At 38.4% G+C, this 24,247-nt stretch overlaps 1 protein-coding gene across 1 annotated transcript in view; it reads right to left on the bottom strand.

Annotated features, from left to right (window-relative positions):
- Positions 1-23,212, bottom strand: part of RADX (RPA1 related single stranded DNA binding protein, X-linked) — an 82,767-nt gene extending 59,555 nt beyond the window's left edge. Inside the window, 9 exon segments of the mRNA XM_057495380.1 lie at positions 7,466-7,588; positions 7,697-7,788; positions 7,874-7,982; positions 8,924-9,116; positions 10,282-10,424; positions 21,026-21,127; positions 21,130-21,779; positions 21,889-22,032; positions 23,196-23,212. Of these exon segments, the coding sequence (XP_057351363.1) occupies positions 7,466-7,588; positions 7,697-7,788; positions 7,874-7,982; positions 8,924-9,116; positions 10,282-10,424; positions 21,026-21,127; positions 21,130-21,779; positions 21,889-22,032; positions 23,196-23,212 (1,573 nt within the window).
- Between the last annotated feature and the right edge of the window lie 1,035 nt (positions 23,213-24,247).

Below are 24,247 nucleotides of genomic sequence, written 5' to 3'. Positions count from 1 at the left end.
CACTTATCCCTCCCTACCCACCCATCCTCCCCAGTCCCTTTCCCTTTGGTACCTGTTAGTCCATTCTTGAGTTCTGTGATTCTGGTGCTGTTTTGTTCCTTCAGTTTTTCCTTTGTTCTTATATTCCACAGATAAGTGAAATCATTTGGTATTTCTCTTTCTCTGCTTGGCTTGTTTCACTGAGCATAATACCCTCCAGCTCCATCCATGTTGCTGCAAATGGTTGGATTTGCCCTTTTCTTATGGCTGAGTAGTATTCCATTGTGTATATGTACCACTTCTTCTTTATCCATTCATCTATCGATGGACATTTAGGTTACTTCCAATTCTTGGCTATTGTAAATAGTGCTGCGATAAACATAGGGGTGCACTGATCTTTCTCATACTTGATTGCTGCATTCTTAGGGTAAATTCCTAGGAGTGCAATTCCTGGGTCAAATGGTAAGTCTGTTTTGAGCATTTTGATGTACCTCCATACTGCTTTCCACAATGGTTGAACTAACTTACATTCCCACCAGCAGTGTAGGAGGGTTCCCCTTTCTCCACAGCCTCGCCAACATTTGTTGTTGTTTGTCCTTTGGATGGCAGCCATCCTTACTGGTGTGAGGTGATACCTCATTGTAGTTTTAATTTGCATTTCTCTGATAATTAGCGATGTGGAGCATCTTTTCATGTGTCTGTTGGCCATCTGTATTTCTTTTTTGGAGAACTGTCTGTTCAGTTCCTCTGCCCATTTTTTAATTGGGTTATTTGTTGTTTGTTTGTTGAGGCGTGTGAGCTCTTTATATATTCTGGACGTCAAGCCTTTATCTGATGTGTCATTTTCAAATATATTCTCCCATACTGTAGAGATCCTTTTTGTTCTATTGATGGTGTCTTTTGCTGTACAGAAGCTTTTCAGCTTAATATAGTCCCACTTACTCATTTTTGCTGTTGTTTTCCTTGCCCGGGGAGATATGTTCAAGAAGAGGTCACTCATGTTTATGTCTAAGAGGTTTTTGCCTATGTTTTCTTCCAAGAGTTTAATGGTTTCATGGCTTACATTCAGGTCTTTGATCCATTTTGAGTTTACTTTTGTATATGGGGTTAGACATTGGTCCAGTTTCATTCTCCTACATGTAGCTGTCCAGTTTTGCCAGCACCACCTGTTGAAGAGACTGTCATTTCGCCATTGTATGTCCATGGCTCCTTTATCAAATATTAATTGACTATATATGTCTGGGTTAATGTCTGGATTCTCTAGTCTGTTCCATTGGTCTGTGGCTCTGCTCTTGTGCCAGTACCAAATTGTCTTGATTACTATGGCTTTATAGTAGAGCTTGAAATTGGGGAGTGAGATCCCCCCTACTTTATTCTTCTTTCTCAGGATTGCTTTGGCTATTCGGGGTCTTTGGTGTTTCCATATGAATTTTTGAATTATTTGTTCCAGTTCATTGAAGAATGTTGCTGGTAGTTTCATAGGGATTGCATCAAATCTGTATATTGCTTTGGGCAGGATGGCCATTTTGATGATATTAATTCTTCCTAGCCACGAGCATGGGATGAGTTTCCATGCGTTAGTGTCCCCTTTAATTTCTCTTAAGAGTGACTTGTAGTTTTCAGAGTATAAGTCTTTCACTTCTTTGCTTAGGTTTATTCCTAGGTATTTTATCTTTTTTGATGCAATTGTGAATGGAGTTGTTTTCCTGATTTCTCTTTCTGTTGGTTCATTGTTAGTATATAGGAAAGCCACAGATTTCTGTGTGTTGATTTTGTATCCTGCAACTTTGCTGTATTCCGATATCAGTTCTAGTAGTTTTGGGGTGGAGTCTTTAGGGTTTTTTATGTACAGTATCGTGTCATCTGCAAATAGTGACAGTTTAACTTCTTCTTTACCAATCTGGATGCCTTGTATTTCTTTGTTTTGTCTGATTGCCGTGGCTAGGACCTCCAGTACTATGTTAAATAACAGTGGAGAGAGTGGGCATCCCTGTCTAGTTCCCGATCTCAGAGGAAAAGCTTTCAGCTTCTCGCTGTTCAATATAATGTTGGCTGTGGGTTTATCATAGATGGCCTTTATTATGTTGAGGTACTTGCCCTCTATTCCCATTTTGCTGAGAGTTTTTATCATGAATGGATGTTGAACTTTGTCAAATGCTTTCTCAGCATCTATGGAGAAGATCATGTGGTTTTTGTCTTTCTTTTTGTTGATGTGGTGGATGATGTTGATGGACTTTCGAATGTTGTACCATCCTTGCATCCCTGGGATGAATCCCACTTGGTCATGGTGTATGATCCTTTTGATGTATTTTTGAATTCGGTTTGCTAATATTTTGTTGAGTATTTTTGCATCTACATTCATCAGGGATATTGGTCTGTAGTTTTCTTTTTTGGTGGGGTCTTTGCAGGGTTTTGGTATTAGGGTGATGTTAGCTTCATAGAATGAGTTTGGGAGTTTCCCCTCCTCCTCTATTTTTTGGAAAACTTTAAGGAGAATGGGTATTATGTCTTCCCTGTATGTCTGATAAAATTCCGAGGTAAATCCATGTGGCCCGGGGGTTTTGTTATTTGGTAGTTTTTTGATTACCGCTTCAATTTCGTTGCTGGTGATTGGTCTGTTTAGATTTTCTGTTTCTTCCTGGGTCAATCTTGGAAGGTTGTATTTTTCTAGGAAGTTGTCCATTTCTCTAGGTTTCCCAGCTTGTTAGCATATAGGTTTTCATAGTATTCTCTAATAATTCTTTGTATTTCTGTGGGGTCCGTCGTGATTTTTCCTTTCTCGTTTCTGATAATGTTGATTTGTGTTGACTCTCTTTTCTTCTTAATTAAGTCTGGCTAGAGGCTTATCTATTTTGTTTATTTTCTCGAAGAACCAGCTCTTGGTTTCATTGATTTTTGCTATTGTTTTATTCTTCTCAATTTTATTTATTTCTTGTCTGATCTTTATTATGTCCCTCCTTCTGCTGACCTTAGGCGTCATCTGTTCTTCTTTTTCTAATTTCGATAATTGTGACATTAGACCATTCATTTGGGATTGCTCTTCCTTTTTTAAATATGCTTGGATTGCTATGTACTTTCCTCTTAAGACTGCTTTTGCTGTGTCCCACAGAAGTTGGGGCTTAGTGTTGTTGTTGTCATTTGTTTCCATATATTGCTGGATCTCCATTTTGATTTGGTCATTGATCCATTGATTATTTAGGAGCGTGTTGTTAAGCCTCCATGTGTTTGTGAGCCTCTTTGCTTTCTTTGTACAGTTTATTTCTAGTTTTATTCCTTTGTGGTCTGAAAAGTTGGTTGGTAGGATTTCAATCTTTTGGAATTTTCTGAGGCTCTTTTTGTGGCCTAGTATGTGGTCTATTCTGGAGAATGTTCCATGTGCACTTGAGAAGAATGTATATCCCGCTGCTTTTGGATGTAGAGTTCTATAGATGTCTATTAGGTCCATCTGCTCTACTGTGTTGTTCAGTGCTTCCGTGTCCTTACTTATTTTCTGCCCAGTGGATCTATCCTTTGGGGTGAGTGGTGTGTTGAAGTCTCCTAGAATGAATGCATTGCAGTCTATATCCCCCTTTAGTTCTGTTAGTATTTGTTTCACATATGCTGGTGCTCCTGTGTTGGGTGCATATATATTTAGAATGGTTATATCCTCTTGTTTGACTGAGCCCTTTATCATTATGTAGTGTCCTTCTTTATCTCTTGTTACTTTCTTTGTTTTGAAGTCTATTTTGTCTGATATTAGTACTGCAACCCCTGCTTTCTTCTCACTGTTGTTTGCTTGAAATATGTTTTTCCATCCCTTGACTTTTAGTCTGTACATGTCTTTGGGTTTGAGGTGAGTTTCTTGTAAGCAGCATATAGATGGGTCTTGCTTTTTTATCCATTCTGTTACTCTGTGTCTTTTGATTGGTGCATTCAACCCATTAACATTTAGGGTGACTATTGAAAGATATGTACTTATTGCCATTGCAGGCTTTAAATTCGTGGTTACCAAAGGTTCAAGGTTAGCCTCTTTAGTATTTTACTGCCTAACTTAGCTCACTTATTGAGCTGTTATATACACTGTCTGGAGATTCTTTTCTTCTCTCCCTTCTTGTTCCTCCTCCTCGATTCTTCATATGTTGGATGTTTTGTGCTGTGCTCTTTCTAGGAGTGCTCCCATCTAGAGCAGTCCCTGTAAGATGTTCTGTAGAGGTGGTTTGTGGAAAGCAAATTCCCTCAGCTTTTGTTTGTCTGGGAATTGTTTAATCCCACCGTCATATTTGAATGATAGTCGTGCTGGATACAGTATCCTTGGTTCAAGGCCCTTCTGTTTCATTGTATTAAATATATCATGCCATTCTCTTCTGGCCTGTAGGGTTTCTGTTGAGAAATCTGACGTTAGCCTGATGGGTTTCCCTTTATAGGTGACCTTTTTCTCTCTAGCTGCCTTTAACACTCTTTCCTTGTCCTTGATCTTTGCCATTTTAATTATTATGTGTCTTGGTGTTGTCCTTCTTGGATCCTTTCTGTTGGGGGTTCTGTGTATTTCCATGGTCTGTTCGATTATTTCCTCCCCTAGTTTGGGGACGTTTTCAGCAATTATTTCTTCTAAGATACTTTCCATCTCTTTTCCTCTCTCTTCTTCTTCTGGGACCCCTATAATACGGATATTGTTCCTTTTGGATTGGTCACACAGTTCTCTTAATATTGTTTCATTCCTGGAGATCCTTTTGTCTCTCTCTATGTCAGCTTCTATGCGTTCCTGTTCTCTGATTTCAATTCCATCAATGGCCTCTTGCATTCTATCCATTCTGCTTATAAACCCTTCCAGAGTTTGTTTCATTTCTGCGATCTCCTTTCTGGCATCTGTGATCTCCCTCCGGACTTCATCCCATTTCTCTTGCATATTTCTCTGCATCTCTGTCAGCATGTTTATGATTCTTATTTTGAATTCTTTGTCAGGAAGACTGGTTAGGTCTGTCTCCTTCTCTGGTGTTGTCTCTGTGATCTTTGTCTGCCTGTAGCTTTGCCTTTTCATGGTGATAGGAATAGTTTGCAGAGCTGGGATGAGTGACGGCTGGAAGGACTTCCTTTCTTGTTTGTTTGTGGCCCTCCTCTCCTGGGAGAACAGCGACCTCTAGTGGCTTGTGCTGCGCAGCTGCGCGCAGACAGGGTTTCTGCTTCCTGCCCGGCTGCTATGGAGTTAATCTCCGCTGTTGCTGTGGGCGTGGCCTGGCTCGGGCAGCTACTCCAAAATGGTGGAGTCGCGTTGGAGCAGGAGCGGCTGGGAGGCTATTTATCTCCGTAGGGGGCCTCCCTGCTCCCTGCAGCCCAGGGGTTAGGGTGCCCAGAGATCCCGGATTCCCTACCTCTGGATTAAGTGTCCCGCCCTGCCCCCTTAAGACTTCCAAAAAGCACCTGCCAAAACAAAACAACGACCACCAAAAAAAAAAAAAAAAAAAAAAAAAAATTTTTTTAATTAAAAAAAAAAAAAATTTTTTTTTAATTAAAAAAAAAGGTGGTCGCTCGTTTTTCTTTATTCTCCAGTGCCAGCCTCTGGCCTCTGCTCACTGGTCTTGCTGCCGTGTTTCCCTAGTATTGGGGTCCCTATCCCTTTAAGACTCCAAAAAGCGCTCGCCAAAACAAAACAGCGAAAAAGCAAAAAAAAAAAAAATGGTCGCGTGCTTTTCTTATGTCCTCTGACACCCAGCCTCCAATGCCCGCTCACTGTTCTTGCTGCCCTGTTTTCCTAGTATCGAGGGCCCTGCACTCTGGCCCGGATGGCTGGGGCTGGCTGGGCCTGGGTGTTCGGCAGTCCTGGGCTCCGTCTCCCTCCCGCTCTGCCTATTCTTCTCCCGCCGGGAGCTGGGGGGATGGGCGCTCGGCTCCCGCCGGGCCGGGGCTTGTATCTTACCCCCTTCGCGAGGCGCTGGGTTCTCTCAGGTGCGGATGTGGTCTGGATATTGTCCTGTGTCCTCTGGTCTTTATTCTAGGAAGGGTTGTCTTTGTTATATTTTCATAGATATATGTTGTTTTGGGAGGAGATTTCTGCTGCTCTACTCATGCCGCCATCTTCTGCCCCTCCTCCGTACAAACCTTTCTTTAGGAAAGTATATTTCATGTACTTCATATTATCACAGAGAATAGAACATGCATACTTGGCAACATTGCTGTGAAAAATCATTATCCAAAACTTGTGTCAGCTTGTTATTTAAAGTGGCGATGAAAAAAAGAGAGACCTGGCCATAAAACTCATATAAAATGAGGTAATGGAATTGTCATCAGAGGTTATCACTGATGCCCTTAGAGAAGTTATGTGAGAGGCTATAAGCTCTATTCACACTAGAAGCCCATGCTTCAGTTTTAGTCAAAACTCTTTCTGCCCTTTCCCTTAATAGCTGAGGTGAGGGTTAGTTCTATTTCATACATATTTTTTTGATTTGTTTGTTCATTTGTTAGATTTTTTTAGGTTCTATGTATAAGTGAAATCCTATGGTAAAGAATTTTATCTCACAAGCAAAGGGTGGAATCTAATGAGAGGTGATACCTGAGTGGTCTGTAATACCATTTGCAGTAGCAAATAAAGGGGCAGCAGAACAGCTGTAGACGGTCTCTAGGTCTGATGTTCTACAAGTTTTACCTTGTTCTTGATTTTTTTTAATTACATGTCATTAAGATTGGGAGTTTCCCCAATGTTGGCAAACGTTTATTTTAACAATCAGTGTTTTATTCATATAATCATTTGGAAAACAGTTAAAATAGCATGCCTTATCTAAAACAGCTTTCAGTTACAAATTCAAATAAGGAAAAATTCACTGAAGTTGTTAAAAAGTATTAAATACACTTTTTTTCTTATCATAATCAACTTGAGGACTAATTTGTTATATAAAATATTTAACAGGGCATACCTAAAATGCTTTCAAATAAATAAAATTAGAGCAAAAAATACCAATGTCTGAATAAATTCAAGTGGGAAAAGTCAACACCAAAGTAAGTAAAATATTGACCAGCTGGTGTAACACCACCAGCCTAATATTAATTTAATACTCAAATGGAATCATGCTCACCACTGTCGTTATTTAATTACACATTACCACTGTCATTATTTATTTACACAGTCTGCCAATTCTCTACCAATTAATTTTACCTTAGTGAAGTCTTCATTGTCTTTAATGGGGACAACTTAATTAATTTCCTAATGGATGCAAAGGATGACTGCCTATGTTTTAGTTTCACTGAATCTTAAGCTTTTATTCCTGAAATGCCAACAATGAGAATTAGTAAGAGCACCTGTTTTCTTAAAAACTGGTTTCAATCCCAAACTGATTCTGAATAGAAAAGTAATACAAAATGTAATATTAATATAGAAAAAATTTAAACATGTTGTCAGACTGCTTGAATTTGCTGACACAGTATCATGCCACTCTGTACATCAGTACAGTATGCCAGTTTTTAAGTTAATGCCCCCAATTCAAAAATAAAAAGATACAAATATTGGACTGAGTACTTGCATAAATATTTTCAAAGATTTCAGGCTGAGATGTAGAAAACAGTTCCACTATAAATGGTTGTTCTGAAGTCCCATCAGCAATATGAATCCAACGATATGACCAAAAATCTTCAGAGTTTTATATATGGATAGATTATTAGAATAAATGAAGGTATCCAATTATACACATATGGACACAGAACTGTTCAATGAAATATTTTTTTAAGACTTTCAATTTTAAAAGCTTACCTTTCTGCTTTGACCTCTGAACCCTTTCTACAAAAACTAAAATGCCAATAACATCACAGATATGATTTTCTGGCATATCATCCAGTTCTGATCTAAAAAACAACAAAATTGTTAAACAGATAGTGTAACTAACCTTGAAAGTCAGTATTTCAGGTATTTTACAAGAGGCTATTTTACCTTGTGGTAAAGTGGTGATTTAATTTTGGCAATCTCCATTCTGGTTTCACCTGCTTTTCTGGAATGATAATTATATTAGTTGGAGGATCTCGAGGGTTCAGGCAGATTTCTGAAAAAACAAATATACTACTTTAATATAGTATTTAACATATATGAGAGAATATACATGTGCATGAACTATACAGCTAAATAATAGACTGAACACATTTGAGTCCACCACTAAATCTAAGAACTAGACCATTATCAATAGTTTTCTTCTTCCTATATTATCACATCCATTTATCTCCCCAACAAAGTTTAACCAACAGAAATTAGGAAGGGCCCTTTCAAAATTGTAGCAATTGGCAACATTTGAATATTGACTATAGGTTAGATATACAGTACTTTATCACTCTTAAATTTCCTGATTTTGATTATTGTGGTGGGGTAATAGAATGTTCTTCTTCTTAGGAAATAAGGACTGAAATATTACTGAAGTGTTTAGAGGTAAAGAGATATGTATGATGAGTACTACCTACTTTCAGGTGATTCTGAGGACAGTGTGTGTGTGGGGGGGGGAGGCGAGAGAGAGAGAGGAAATGTCAGAGCAAAGATAAATGTTAACAATTGTTGAATCTGTGTATCTGTGTGAAGGGTATATAGGAGTTCTTTATACTATTCTTTTAATTTTTATGTAAGCTTGAAAGTATTTCAAAATAAAATGTTGACAAGCCTTTCTAATAGCACCTCACTGTAAGGGAAAACTATATTAAAGTCATTAACTTAACAGTATAATACAAAAAATAAAATAAATAAAGGATAAATACAAATAAATACATCCCAAGTGGAACTCATTCATTAATCAACAATAAATAGCTCAGATGAACTTTCTTAACAAATGTAATAATAAATAAGCATATTTATCAACTGATTGCTTAAAAACTTCATGAATAAAAGACTTTAAAGTTGTCAAAGTTTGATTAATTTTGCAGGGTCTTTGGCTGATACGGAAATTTGCAAATTTATGTAAACAAAATAGCCATGAAACAATCAATTCATTGACTACTTAACTGATTGTAGAAATTCGTTTGCTCTGTGGATCCACAGGAAGAGGCTGCATCCTGAATGGATAACTCTTTTTAACGGAATAATGTTGAAGTAGAAGAACTAAACCAACCCGCAAACGTTTATACCACTCAGGACACAAGGTATTCCACATAATCACTGACACTGTGCCTGAGCTGTCAGCAACTTCCAAAAAGGCCTAGAGAAAAAAAGAGCAAAAGCTTATGAGCAAAAGCTTATGCATATATGTTATTTTTGTCTACCAGGTGCTCCAGTTTTAAGGAGGAAGCAAAACTATAGGGGAATAATTGAATAATTTATGATATCATGATAGAATCCATAACCTTGTAAAGTTCAGAATGAGGAATTTTTAGTGATAGAAAACATTTAAAAATGTTGAATGATACAAAATTTTATGTACAATGTGATTCCCATGTTGTAAGATAATTTGATATATGACATACATAGTCATGTACAATGATATGCATACATATACACATAGATGTGATATATACAATATATGATATGTATATATATCTATGTTTATAGATATATATACATATTTTAAAAGGGAAGAAAACACTTTAATATTAATAGTGGCTCTCTCTGAATGGTAGGATTTGGGATGATATTATTTATCAGCTTCATTTAGACAGCTTTCTACATTTTTCAAATTCCCTAAAAGCATATATGATGTTTATAATGAAAGCTTAATAAATCACCTAAAACAATTATGGATAACATGTGAAAATAATGTGTAGAACGTTAAGTAAAAAACAAAACAAATAGCACAGAAATCAAGAAAGTCGTTCCTATCAGCATTATATGGCACAGAGTCAAGGTAATAGAAAAGTGTCATATTTGACAATTGGAAGGTCTCTAGTAAGTGACCAGCAGAAGAAAAAAGCCAAAGCAATTGTGCTGAGAAGTAACTGGGAGGCAAGAAAGTGAAAACACATAGTAGAGACTACTTCTTCAAGGAGCTTGCGTGAAGAGAAGAGAGCTAACAGAGGAGTCCTGAAGTCAAAAGACATTTTCTTCCTTTTTTAAAAATGGAAGGTAGAGTGCTTAAATGCTGGTGTAGAAGGGAGAGTAGGGAAGAAAAGGTATAAAATATACAGAAAAAGGTGTGAAGGAGACCAGCTGGAACCAGGAACTAATGGGTGCCAATACAGAAAGCATTTATCTTTGTATAAAAAATTACAGAAAAATACTTTAAAATACATATTTATGGACATTAAAAATTATTAAATTGAACTTAGAAAATACTATTTAAATATAAATCATCCTAATATGGAGTTAGATCTGTACATTATAATCTATGACTGGTAAAGTAACATATAATACCTTATCATTACTCATACCTGGTATGGCTCAATCATCTTTTTATCAGGTTTTCCATAGTATCGCAGTATTGATTTATGCAAGATTCTCACAAGCAATGGAGGAAAATAACTTCTGTCAGCCCAAGTCATTTCAAGGTGAGAAACAGAAATTATTCTGGTATCTAGAACACAAAAAGAAAAAAAAGTCCTACTTAATATATTATGGTAATTTCAAAATTCTATTTTAATGGTTACAATGGTAGCCATTATCATCCCCCAAAGCAATTCCTTCTCACCAGCTCAGTCTATATATTTCTCAATGAAGGCACATATATTTTCTTTCCTGGCTGGAATAAGCTTAAGAGCTATGTTGCTTTGTAAAACCAGAGTTCGGAGAGTTACTATTTCTGCTATAACTGGGCCCATAGTTACCTGTTATCAGACATCTACCTGGTTAATATTTTTCCAGTCTGGGTTTTTAACTCAAAAACTTCACTAAATATATATATATTTATTTATTTATTTATATATTTATATGTATATATATGTATATTATAAATATATATAATATAATAATACTAAACATATATATATTTATATATATGTATATGTATGTGCGTGTGTGTCTGTATATATGTGAATTAGAGGCTACACATAGAAAGTGAGGAATCTTTGTAAATTCATAGAAATAAGTGTGTTCATTATCAAAAGAAAGAATGAAAATAAATAAACTAGATATTCAATATAAAAATTAGTAAGCAATAGAACAGTGATTCCCAAACTTTTCAGTTTCAGGATCCCTTTATGTTCTTAAAAATTATTGAAAACCACAAAAAGCTTTTGTTTATGTGGGTAATATCTATGAATATGTACCATATTATAAAGTAAAAGTAAGAAAAATTACTCATTCCTTGAAAATAACAATAATAAACCTATTATGTGTAATATAAATACATGTTTTTGCAAAATGACCGCATTTTCCAAAACAAAAAGTTTTAGTGAGAAGAGTGGCATTGATTTACACTTTTGCGAACTCTTTAGTCTCTACCATAATACAAGATAGCAGGATACTCATTTTTTCTTTGGCATTTTAGCATATTAATATTCTTATTTTAGAATACCCATCTGTTTCAATGTCACATAGCCTCTGGAAAACTCACTGTCTACTTTCAAGAAAATGAGAATGAAAAAACGTGTAAAAAGCCTTCATATTATCACAAAAATAGTTTGGATGTCAATCCCCTGAAAAGGTCTTGAGGACACCCCAAGGGTCCCTGGGCCACACATTGAGAACCACTGCAAAAAAATAAATCTAAGAAATACAGAAAGTAATAAAGATAAAAGCTTAAAATAATGAATTACAAAGCAGAGCTGGTAAACCCAATTCCCTGGAAAAATGAGTGAAAAGGTAGATATCTGACTAATGCAACCACAAAGAAAGAAAAAATATAATGTTAGGAATGTGACCCACTATAAACATAGAGAAGAAATTATTATATATGATCATATATAACCGAACCTGAAAATATCAGCAAAATAGATAATTTAGAAAAAAAGAAATTACCAATATTGCCTGAAGAAGCAGAAGAAAACTGGAGTAGGACCATAACCGTGGAAGAAAAGGAAAAAGTTTACAAGTAATGAGCTCCAAAAATGGCACCAGGCGGAGGAGCCAAGATGGCGGCATGAGTAGGGCAGTGGAAATCTCCTGCCAAAACCATATATATTTTTGAAAATACAACAAATACAACTATTCCCAAAAGAGAGACCAGTGAATACAGTACAACAGCCAGGTGACATCTACATCTGCGAGAACTCAGCACCTCATGATGGAGGTAAGATACAAGCTGCGGCCCAGAGGGACCTGAGCGCTCCCCTCACCCCAGCTCCCCAGCAGGAGGAAGGAAGTTGGAGCGGGGAGAGAGTGGAAGCCCAGGACTGCTAAAAACCCAGCCTTAGTAATCCACACCAGGAGCACAGGCACACATTGCACGGTGTGCTGGACATTAAAGAAACGGAAAAGTAAAACCTGCGAGCAGGTCCCCGCAGCTGGTGCCCCTGGGACAAAAGAAAAGCGAGTGCTTTTTGAAATTCTTAAAGGGACAGGGGCCTCACAGTTCGATGGAAGTGTCCCGGCACACTCAAGCCAGCAGGCTGGGAACTCTTAGGAACTTCAGGCGCCCCAGCCCCCTGGGTGGCAATGCACCCCTGAAGCCATTCACGGTGACAGGCAGCCGGCCAGTCATTCTCCTGGCCAGCGTGGCCCCAACACAGCAGCCGAGCAGCTGGATAGTGACTGCACGCAACCACGGCAGCAGAGCAGGCAGAGAATGGCCGTGCCCACAGCAACTGTCCAGAATCTTTTCCCAGTTGCCAGCCACCCGGGCCAGACCCAGAGGAAGCTGCAGGTGCACAGCTGCCTGGCGCTGGCAGAGGAAACCGGGGCAAGGCGTAAAGGGGCGCCTTTCTTGCAGGAGAGCATACCCAGCATGCCTGCCACTCCCCGCAGGGCTCTGGGGTACCCTGATGGTGACCCTGTCCATGGCAGCTTAGGGGATTAACCCGGAGGCTGCTCCAGGAGTGTGGGTAACCAACACAGATGGTGGACAAGGGCAAGGTGGCCAATAAGCAAGAAAGGACTTTGTTTTCCCAGCTGACACATGCGCTACCTGCCTACAGCCAACTCTATCGCCATGAAAAGGCAGAAGGATTTGGTCCAGTCCACAATTACCCAGACAATCCCCAAGAGGGGGCCTGGGGACATAGATTTAACCAATCTTCCTAAAAAAGAATTTGAAATAAAGGTCATAAGCATGCTGATGGACCATGCAGAGAAATATGCTAGAGCTAAAGGATCAAGTTGGGAGGGAGAATATAGAAATAAAACAATCTCTGGGAGGACCTAAGAGCAGACTGGATGAGGTGCAAGACGCCGTTAATTGAATAGAAATCAGAGAATAAGAAGACAGAGAAGCTGAGGCAGAGAGAGATAAAAGGATCTCCAGGAATGAAAGAATATTAAGAGAACTGTGTGAACAATCCAAATGGAACAATATCCGCATTATAGAAGTACCAGAAGAAGAAGAGAGAGAAAAAGGGATAGAAAGGGTCTTTGAAGAAACAATTGCTGAAAAATTCCCCAAACTGGGGGAGGAAATAGTCTCTCAGACCATGGAAGCCCACAGAACTCCCAACACAAGGGACCCAAGGAAGACAACACCAAGACATATAATAATTAAAATGGCAAATATCAAAGGCAAGGTTAGAGTATTAAATGCAGCCAGAGAGAGAAAAGAGGTCACCGACAAAGGAACACCCATCAGGCTATCATCAGACTTCACAACAGAAACCTTGAAGGCTGGAAGAGAATGGCATGATATATTTAATGCAATGAAACAGAAGGGCCTTGAACCAAGAATACTGTATCCAGCACAATTATCATTCAGATTTGAAGGAGGCATTAAACAATTCAGAGACAAGCAAAAGTTGTAGGAATTTGCCTCCCACAAACCACCTGTACAGGGTATTTTAAAAGGACTGCTCTAGATGGAAGCACTCCTAAGGCTAAATAGATGTCAACCGAGAAAATAAAATCACAGCAAAGAAAGCAGACCAACCGAATACTAACTAAAGGCAAAAAATAAAATTGACTACTCACAAAAGCAGACAAAGGAAACACAAAAGAGTACAGAATAAAACACCTAACAAGAATGAAGGAGGAGGAATGAGAAGGGACAGAAATAAAGAATTATCAGACTGTGTTTATAATAGCTTAATAATAGAGTAAAGTTAGATGGTTAGATAGTAAAGAAGCTACCATTGAACCTTTGGTAACCCTGAATCTAAAGCCTGCAATGGCAATAAGTACATATCTTTCAATAACCACCCTAAATGTAAATGGACTGAATGCACCAATCAAAACACAGAGAGTAACAGAATGGATAAAAAAGCAAGAACCATCTATATGCTGCTTACAAGAGACTCACCTCAAACCCAAAGATATACTACACAGACTAAAAGTCAAGGGACAGAAAAAATTATTCCATGGAAACAATAGGGAGAATAAAGCAGGTGTTGCAGTACTAGTATCAGACAAAATACACTTCAAAACAAAGAAAGTAACAAGAGATAAAGAAGGACACTACATAATGATAAAGGGGTCAGTACAACAAGAGGATATAACCATTATAGATATCTATGAACCCAAACCAGGACATATGTGAAACAAATACTAACACAATTAAAGGAGGAAACAGAATGCAATGCATTCGTTCTAGGAGACTTCAACATACCACTCTCTCCAAAGGACAGATCCACCAGACAGAAAACAAATAAGGACACAGAGGTACTGAACAACACACTACAACAGGTGGACTTAACAGACATCTACAGAACTCTACACCACAAATCAGCAGGATACCATTCTTCTCAAGTGCACATGGAACATTCTCCAGAATAGACCACTTACTAGCTCACAAAAAGAGCCTCAGTAAATTAAAAAAGATTGAAATTCTATCAACCAACTTCTCAGACCACAGAGGCATAAAACTAGAAATAAACCAACAAAGAAAACAAAAAGGCTCACAAACACATGGAGGCTTAACAACACAGTCCTAAATAATAAATGGATCAATGACCAAATTAAAACAGAGATCAAGCAATATATGGAGACAAATGACAACAACAGCACCAAGCCCCAACTTCTGTGGGACAAAGCAAAGGCAGTTCTAAGGGAAAAGTATATAGCAATTCAGGCCTATTTAAAGAAGGAAGAACAATCCCAAATGAATAGTATAAAGTCACAATTATTGAAGCTGAAAAAGAAGAACAAATGCAGCCCAAAGTCAGCAGAAGGAGGGACATAATAAAGATCAGAAAAGAAATAAACAAAATTGAGAAGAATAAAACAATAGGAAAAATCAATGAAACCAAGAGCTGGTTCTTTGAGAAAATAAACAAAATAGATAAGCCCCTAGCCAGACTTATTATGAGAAAAAGAGAATCTACACATATCAACAGAATCAGAAATGAGAAAGGAAAAATCATGACGGACCCCACAGAAACACAAAAAATTATTAGAGAATACTACGAAAATCCACATGCTTACAAGCTGGAAAACCTAGAAGAAATGGACAACTTCCTTGAAAAATAAAACCTTCCAAGACTGACCAAGGAAGAAACAGAAAATCTAAACAGACCAATTACCAGCAAAGAAATTGAATTGGTAATCAAAAAACTACCCAAGAACAAAACCTCAGGACCACATGGATTCACTGCTGAGTTTTATCACACATATAGAGAAGACATAATACCCATTCTCATTAAGGTTTTCCAAAACATAGAAGAGGAGGGAATACTTCCAAACTCATTCTATGAAGCCAGCATCACTCTAATACCAAAACAAGGCAAAGACCCCACCAAAACAGAAAATTACAGACCAATATCCCTGATGAACACAGATTCAAAAATACTCAACAAAATATTAGCAAACCAAATTCAAAAATACATCAAGAAGAAGATCATACACCATGATCAAGTGGGATTCATCTCAGAGATGTAAGGATGGTACAACATTAGAAAATTCATCAACATCATCCACCACATCAACAAAAAGAAGGACAAAAACCACCTGATCATCTCCATAGACGCTGAAAAAGCATTCGACAAAATTCAGCATCTATTCATGACAAAAATTCTCAACAAAATGTATACAGAGGGCAAGTACCTCAACATAATAAAGGCCATATACAACAAACCCACAGCCAACATCATATTTAACAGCGAAAAGCTGAAAGATTTTACTCTAAGATCGGGAACAAGACAGGGATGCCCATTCTCCCCACTGTTATTTACATAGTATTGGAGCTCCTGGCAACGGCAATCAGACAAAACAAAGAAATACAAGGCACCCAGATTTGTCAAGAAGAAGTCAAACTGTCACTATATGCAGATGACATGATACTGTACATAAAAAACCCTAAAAACTCCACTCCAAAACTACTAGAAAATATATGAATTCAGCAAAGTTGCAGGATACAAAATTAATACTCAGAAATCTGTTGCTTCCCTATATACTAATGATGAACTAGCAGAAAGAGAAATCAGGAAACAACAATTCCATTCACAATTGCATCCAAAAGAATAAAATACCTAGGAATAAACCTAACCAAGGAAGTGAAAGACCTATACCCTGAAAACTACAAGACACTCTTAAGAGAAATTAAAGAGGACACTAACAAATGGAAACTCATCCCATGCTCTTGGCTAGGAAGAATTACTATTGCCAAGATGGGCATCATGCCTAAAGCAATCTACAGATTCAATGCAATGCCTATCAAAATACCAACAGCAATCTGCAATGAACTGGAACAAATAGTTTTACAATTCATATGGAATCACCAAAGACTCCGAATAGCCAAAGCCATCTTGAGAAGGAAGAATAAAGCAGGGGGGATCTCACTACCCAACTTCAAACTCTACTAAAAAGCCACAGTTATCAAGACAGTTTGGTACTGGCACAAGAACAGACCCACAGACCAGTGGAACAGAATAGAGAGTCCAGATATTAACCCAAACTTATATGGTCAATTAATATATGATAAAGTAGCCATGGATATACAATAGGGAAATGACAGCCTCTCCCGCAGCTGGTGTTGGCAAAACTGGACAGCTACACATAAGAGAATGAACCTGGATCATAGTCTAACACCATACAGAAAAGTAAATTCAAATGGATCAAAGACCTGAATGTAAGTCATGAAACCATAAAACTCTTGGAAAGAAACATAGGCAAAAATCACTTGGACATTTCTATGAGTTATTTCTTCATGAACGTATCTCCCCAGGCAAGGAAAATAAAATCAAAAATGAACAAGTGGGACTACATTAAACTGAAAAGCTTCTGTACAGCAAAGGACACTGCCAATAGAACAAAAAGGCATCCTACAGAATGGGAGAATATATTCATAAATGACAGATCCAATAAAGGGTTGACACCCAAAATATATAAAGAGCTCACACACCTCAACAAATTAAAAGCAAATAATCCAATCAAAAAATGGTCAGAGGTGGTGAACAGAGAGTTCTACAAAGGGGAAATACAGATGGCCAACAGACACATGAAAAGATGATCCACATCATTAGTTATCAGAGAAATGCAAATTAAAACCACAATGAGATATCACCTCATACCAGTAAGGATCGCCACCATCCAAAAGGCAAACAACAAATGTTGGCAAGGATGTGGAGAAAGGGGAACACTCCTACACTGCTGGTGGTAATGTAAATTAGTTCAACCATTGTGGAAAGCAGTATGGAGGGTCCTCAAAAAACTAAAACTAGAAATACCATTTGACCCAGGAATTCCACTTCTAGGAATTTACCCTAAGAATGCAGCAGAACAGTTTGAAAAAGACAGATGCATCCCTTTGTTTGTTTCAGTACTATTCACAATAGCCAAGAAATGGAAGCAACCTAAGTCTCCATTAGTAGATGAATGTATAAAGAAGATGTGGCACATATACACAATGTAATATTCAGCCACAAGAAGGAAACAAATTCTACCATTTGCAACAACATGGATGGAGCTAGATGGTATTATGCTCCGTCAAATAAGCCAGGAGGAGAAAGACAAGTATCAAATGATTTCACTCATCTGTGGAGTATAACAACAAGGAAAAAACTGAAGGAGCAAAACAACAGAAGACTCATAGAACCCAAGAATGGACTAAAAGTTACCAAGGGGAAAGGGACTGGGGGGGATGGGTGGGAAGGGAGGGATAAAGGGGGAGAAATGTAAGGGGTCATTATGATTAACATGTATAATGTGGGGGGGGCAGAGGGAGGGCTGTACAACACAGAAGAAGAGTAGTGATTCTACAACAGCTTATTCTGCTGATGGACACTGACTGTAATGGGGTATGTGGGGGGGAGTTGGTGATGGGGGAATCTAGTAAACATAATGTTTCTCATGTAATTGTAGATTAATGATACTAAAACAAAAAAAATCACACCAGTCTCACATGCTTTTACACGTAAATTCCCTCTTTAAAATTCCTCTAATAATTCTTTAAAAAATAACATCTTTCACAGAATAGCTCTTTCCCTTACCTATAAGCTGCTTTAAAGCACAGTAAAGTAGAGAAATAACAGCATTTATAAACTTGGATAAATACTGAAAAATGTGACAGAAACAGTAGAAAAGAGAAAACTGTAATCCCAAGCCATTTATGATGTAAATATCCGAAATCAAATACTTTCAAATCCAATATAGCAGTATGCCAAACTGCTTCATAATCAAGCAGAGTTCTAAACATCTTGTTTGGGAGGTAGATATTATTTATTCTGAATAATTCTGCTGATTGTCACTAAAGTATACTATGCAATAGTAAACCTGAATAGCTGCAACAGAGATCGTACGTCCAGCAAAGACAAAAATATTTACTATTAGGCTCTTTACAGAGCATGCTGATGATTGTAAGGCCTTCTGCACCCTTGTAGAAGGTCTGTGTCGCTTCCTAACTGCAATGGAGAGTCACTGGAGAGATTGAGGCAGAAGAGTTTAAGACATAATCTACTTCGATTTTAAAAAGCTGGCTTTGAGATGGCAATATTGGTTACTTTTGGAGTAGGCTATTGACCAGAGGAGGGCATGATGGAGCCTTTTGGCGTGCTTAAAATGTTCTGTATCTTAATCTGGGTATATGTGTATGTGCGTGGGTGTCTTTGTGTGTATACCAAGCTCTATTTGTAAGACTTTCCTACTTTACTGTGTACACATTATACCTTAATAGGAGAGCTCTGAAAGCAAAAAAACACACCATAAACAAAAGAGAAAAGGGGCAGTCTGAGAGAAGAACTTGCAATACATAGACAACAACTTAATACCCATTAGCAAAGAAATCCTGGAAATTAATTACAAAAAGTCAAAATTATATAATTAAAAAGAGTATGATATGGGGAAATGGGAATGTTAATTAGTACAGCCTTTTCAGAAGGTGATTTGTCAACATCCATTAGATTAAAAATTCAATACTCTATAACCCAGCAATTTCACTTGCAGGAATCCATCCATTCAACAGAAATACTTGAACATAATGAACAAACATGTACATAACCTAATGATGTTCAGCACTGGATCTAAAACTGAAAAACCAATAACTGCTATAATAACAAATTACTCATTCACATGGGCATGATTTTATATAATCACTGCCTCCACACTGCAGAAGAATATATGTATGGATTTACATTAAAGATGCCTGGGATATTGGGAATAGTAAATCATGAAATACCATACGATTATTTTTTTCAAAGTTATACACCAAACTGCTGACAATTTGGAATTTTAAAGTTGAAGACATAGGGGGAGGTAAAAGGGGTCCTTCACTCCACTGCAACATTTTATTTAAAACTTTCAAACACACAGCAAACCTGAAAGAACACCAATACACCACTTCTAGATTTTGTCATTTTAATATACTTGGGTCTTACATTTTTAATACAATATATTTCTAAATGTGTACTCTGAATTTTTCAGCATATGGATATTAATTTTTGTAATAACAATACAGTTTCAATAATGAATAGATATTACTTTCATAATCAGAAAAATAAAATATTTTTACAAATTATTTCCCCCTTAAATCTTCTTCTACACACTGATTTTTCATTTATACAACCAATTCTAAAAATAAAATGATCAACACTTATAGTAGTATGGCCAGGCAGCCTTACTCCATGCTTGACACAAAAATCATCCCCTTATTTCATCCCTGAAATGATGATCCTGCTTTTAAAGCTTAAGTTATTTAAATTACCTTTGGCTACACATTTCTAAAACACCTTTTCCTCCTTATAAGTGGATATTACTTTAACTACACATTTTGACCCAGTCATCTTTTCACGTTAAAGTTCGTTGCTGTTACACATCATAGAAAGGTTATGATCTAGCATTATGACTATAATGGGGAAAAAAACTGCCTGAAAAGCAGTAAATGTAGAAAATTATCATATTTTCCCCTTGTACTTTCGCTTTCCTTTTTTGCATTTTATTTCCTCCGCATTCCATACTCATATGTGCCAGTTGTTACTATCATTCCCCTTCATCTCTAAGACATAAAACACATTTTCCAGCAATTGCTGATGACGAGCTGGCATTTTCAGGTTAACTTCCTACTTCTGATACAGAAGAATTGAACTTCTCAGATCACTACTATCCATGCTAAGAAATAAGAAACAAAAACATGAGAATTCCAAGCCTCCCAAAGAAATCACACATTCAAAAAGGCAGTATTCATATAAATGCTACACTCAAAGACACAATGGCATTTCATTAAACTATTAAAGACTAAATCAAGAAACATCCTTTTTTGAATAAAGGTTAAAACATGGGAAACCCACAAATATTTACAACTTTTATGCCTTATTCAAATCTACGCACTCTCCAACCAACACCGAAAGTACTATTTCCACAAATGGAATGGCAATGAAACTATGACTAATTCCACTGTAGTCAAAAACATAATGAACACAAGCGGAATACTAACTGCAAATCAGGATGTTTGCCAGATCAGATGTAAGCTGTTTCAGGCATAAAAGCCAGCCTCAGCCTGTGCAAGTTTCATTCAGCGAGCGCCTCTCTGTTATTCAGGAAAACTTGTCTCCTACCACTCGTGGCTTGTAATACTTCAACAATACCAAAGCGCCTCCTTTTCCTTTCCCATTAACGCCAAGCTCCTAAAAACTATTTTTTAACCCTCCGTTGTTGCCTCTAATTCCTTACCGTTACAATTGTGTTCCTCAGGTTGCTTGTTGGTTAGCCAGATATCTCCATACCTGTCTTCGTTATTCCACAGCGCCAGGTAATGACTCCTACCGCCCTTCAAGGCCTCTTTTGTATCTCCTCGTGCGCACTATTTCTAAAGAGAGTTTCTAAGGAAATGAAGTCCAAGGTCTTCCCACAGTGGACGCTATCTATGCACAGGATGCCCTGGCCTGTTCTTCTCTCGTTGTAAAGACACGAGACTCTGGAAATTCTCATTTCTACGCCAACATTCAGAATATTTTTGTATACGAGATCGTTTAGGCTGGGGACCAGGTAGCACTTCTCCTGGTACACCCCGTCGGAGATCGTCACATCAAAGCAGTAAAGAGGCGGTTTCGGTATCCCGTCGCGTGGCTCATCCTCTAACAGGTACCTTTGGACAGCCAGCACAGCGACAGGCACCACCTCCGAAGGGGTGATCCACTGGACAGGTGAGTCCGTTCTTTGCTCAAGAACATTTCGGATCCAGGACTTGGGCCCTTGGGCCACGGCCCTTCGGATCACCCCTCCCGGGACGCTAGCCCCACTTCTCTCACGGTTCGGCCGGTCTAGCCTAGCATGTGTGGGGCTGGCTTCAGGCTGGCCTAACTCACCAGACGGATCGTCAGGCCACTGACTACCCTCTTCACTCCCCAAAGCTAATTTTCCCAGTTCAAAGCGAGAGAGCAAGCAACCGCGCGCTTGGGCGACGATCTCTACCCGGCCTGGCCGACTGAAAAGGCTCCTCCCCCGAAGGGGGCTGCACGTCGTTTCGCGAGTGCGCGTCGGCTCTCTAGCCCCGCCCCTAGATCGGCGCGCTTCCCTCGCTCAGGCGCTGTTACTAGGCAGCACCGAGCGCGGTTACGTAGCGGGTCCTCGGTTCTGGTGCCCGCGGGATTGCCACGGGAGGGGTAGCAGGAACAGCATTGGTAGCCCTGGTTCCCAAAGCGTAACAAGAGGGAGGGGAAGGAGTGCTCGTGGCCCTTCTAGAAGGGAGGACGCCGAAAGGCAATGGAAAAGAGAAGGTGGACGTAAGCGGGGTGCAAGTAGTCGTAGCTCAGGGGTTTGAGGGTTTGAGCCTTGGACCACCAACAGAAAGTAAATCAGAGTTGGTATACTGAATATATATTGAATGTGTATATACCTTCACTGGTGTGCTCTGATATATACTGCACGTATGTATCACTGAATGTGATAATATGGGTTTCCTTTAGTCTGAACAAAACCAGATAATGTATGCACAGCCTAGCCCAGAAAGTCCTCCCTAAAAGTATTTTGCTGAGCGCACGGTTGGTGAATTAGTGAGTACTGCAATGAAAACATCAAATTGTAGAACTGGCTTGGTAAAGAGCTGCCTTTGGATTAGACTCCTTAAAATGTACTTACATTTTATACAATACCTGGCTTAAAATACAGCTAGGGTGTGCAATTTCAGAAACCACTCCTAAACTACAAAGTAGGTACATGGAACGAATGTAAAGTGAAAAAGCTGTAAGAATACTCGGATTTAATCATTAGATGTGCCAATATACACAAAATGTGGTAAGTTTCCTATGAATACTTTTCAAAGGTGGTTATAGACTTGTTTTGATTAATCTCCCTTTGCTACTTCCTCACTCTGCATTTACTATGAAGTACCTAGTATGAGGCAGGCACTGTTTTAGGTCATTGAGGAAAATAGTAGTCAGGCTCCTTTATCAAGCTTCTTCTCATTGCCTAGGATGAAGAACGTTGCCATTATTAATCCTTAATTCACTCATTCTGCACGTATTTCTTGAGTGCCTGCTCTGGGCCAGGCACAGTCTTGCTATGGAAAGCAAAAAACGTAGTAAGGGGAAAGGCAGCGGAGGGGGCAGGAGTTAATATTTTATATAGAGTATGATTAAAGAAGGGTTCATTAAGAGATTGAACAGCGCGGAGACCTACGGAGGTGAGGAAGTGTGTATGTAGGTTATCTTGGGAAAGGGCAGTTGTGTCAGAGGGCACAGCAAGAGCAGATTCCATGAGAGCAGAAGAATACTTGATATTTCCAAGGAAATGCAAAAGTCAGTTGGCTGGAGTGGCAGGGTGAGGGGGAGAGTGCCAGGAGATGAAGTCAGAAAGTAGCAGTGTTGTAGGCTTTTCTCTGTTTCAAGCAGGAGGGACATACTTAAGCTTGAGCCACATTTCCACCAATAAACAATACATTCTAGAATGATGTTTCTCTTATTGCTGTCACCTTGTTACATCACTCATTTACCATTTGTCACCTAATACTGTGGTAAACAAAATTTAAATACTGTGATTAAAATAAAACATCTTATGTATATAGTTTGTTTCTCTAACTCAGGGTTTCTCCACCTGACATTCTTGACATTTTGGGCCAGAAAATTATTTGTTGTGGGGATGTCTTGTTCACTGGGGGATGTTTAGCAGCATTCCTGGCCTCTACCCACTAGCTACCTGTAGCACTACCCTCCCCCACAAGTTGTGACAACTAAAAATATCTCCAGACATTGACAAATATTCCCTGAGGGGAGGGCAGCATCACCCCTTGCTGGAAACCAGTAATTCAACCAATTTAATTTAAGCCTTTTAAGAGCAGAAGCTGATTTATTCTTTAGAATTTCCCATAGTTCTTTCACTACTGTTATGCATAAATTGCACCCAGGATTTTAAATAAATAAAACATATAATTCCTACTTCCTCTCCACCTCAGGGAATATATGTATGTGTCCTCTGTATAAACAATACAATAAACAAAAATCCAAACTTAGAAAATGCAAAATAAGTAAGCTCCCTGAGTTTCGGTACTTTATGTTCACTGCTGAATCTCCAGTGCTAAAATAAGTATCTAGCAGATAGTAGGTGTTCAATAGTAATTGTTGAATGAAAAAGAAAATATTTTTACTGGATTTACTGCCAGAGTCATTAAATATCAACTACCTCTATTATTTATCCAAGAAGAACAGGTTTGAAATCTTCCATATCGGCTCCATCACCTCTCCCAAACTATATATTCAGTGGAATTGATACCTAATAATACTGTGTTATCATAGTCTGGGGCCTTCCAGCTAATTCATAGAAGATTAATATTGGCAATGGTGCTCAGCAGTTGGGTAATTACTGGAATTGGGAGGAAATAGCACTCATTTTTTTGTGTGTGTTTTTTTTTTTTACAATACTTCACACAATACAGATATACAGTGACTGAGGGCACAT

The sequence above is a fragment of the Manis pentadactyla genome, chromosome X (assembly GCF_030020395.1).
Source record: "Manis pentadactyla isolate mManPen7 chromosome X, mManPen7.hap1, whole genome shotgun sequence".
NCBI classification, from domain to species: domain Eukaryota; kingdom Metazoa; phylum Chordata; class Mammalia; order Pholidota; family Manidae; genus Manis; species Manis pentadactyla.
The sequence above is the reverse complement of the archived record's forward strand: the minus strand, read 5'-3'. Positions and strand labels throughout refer to the sequence as shown.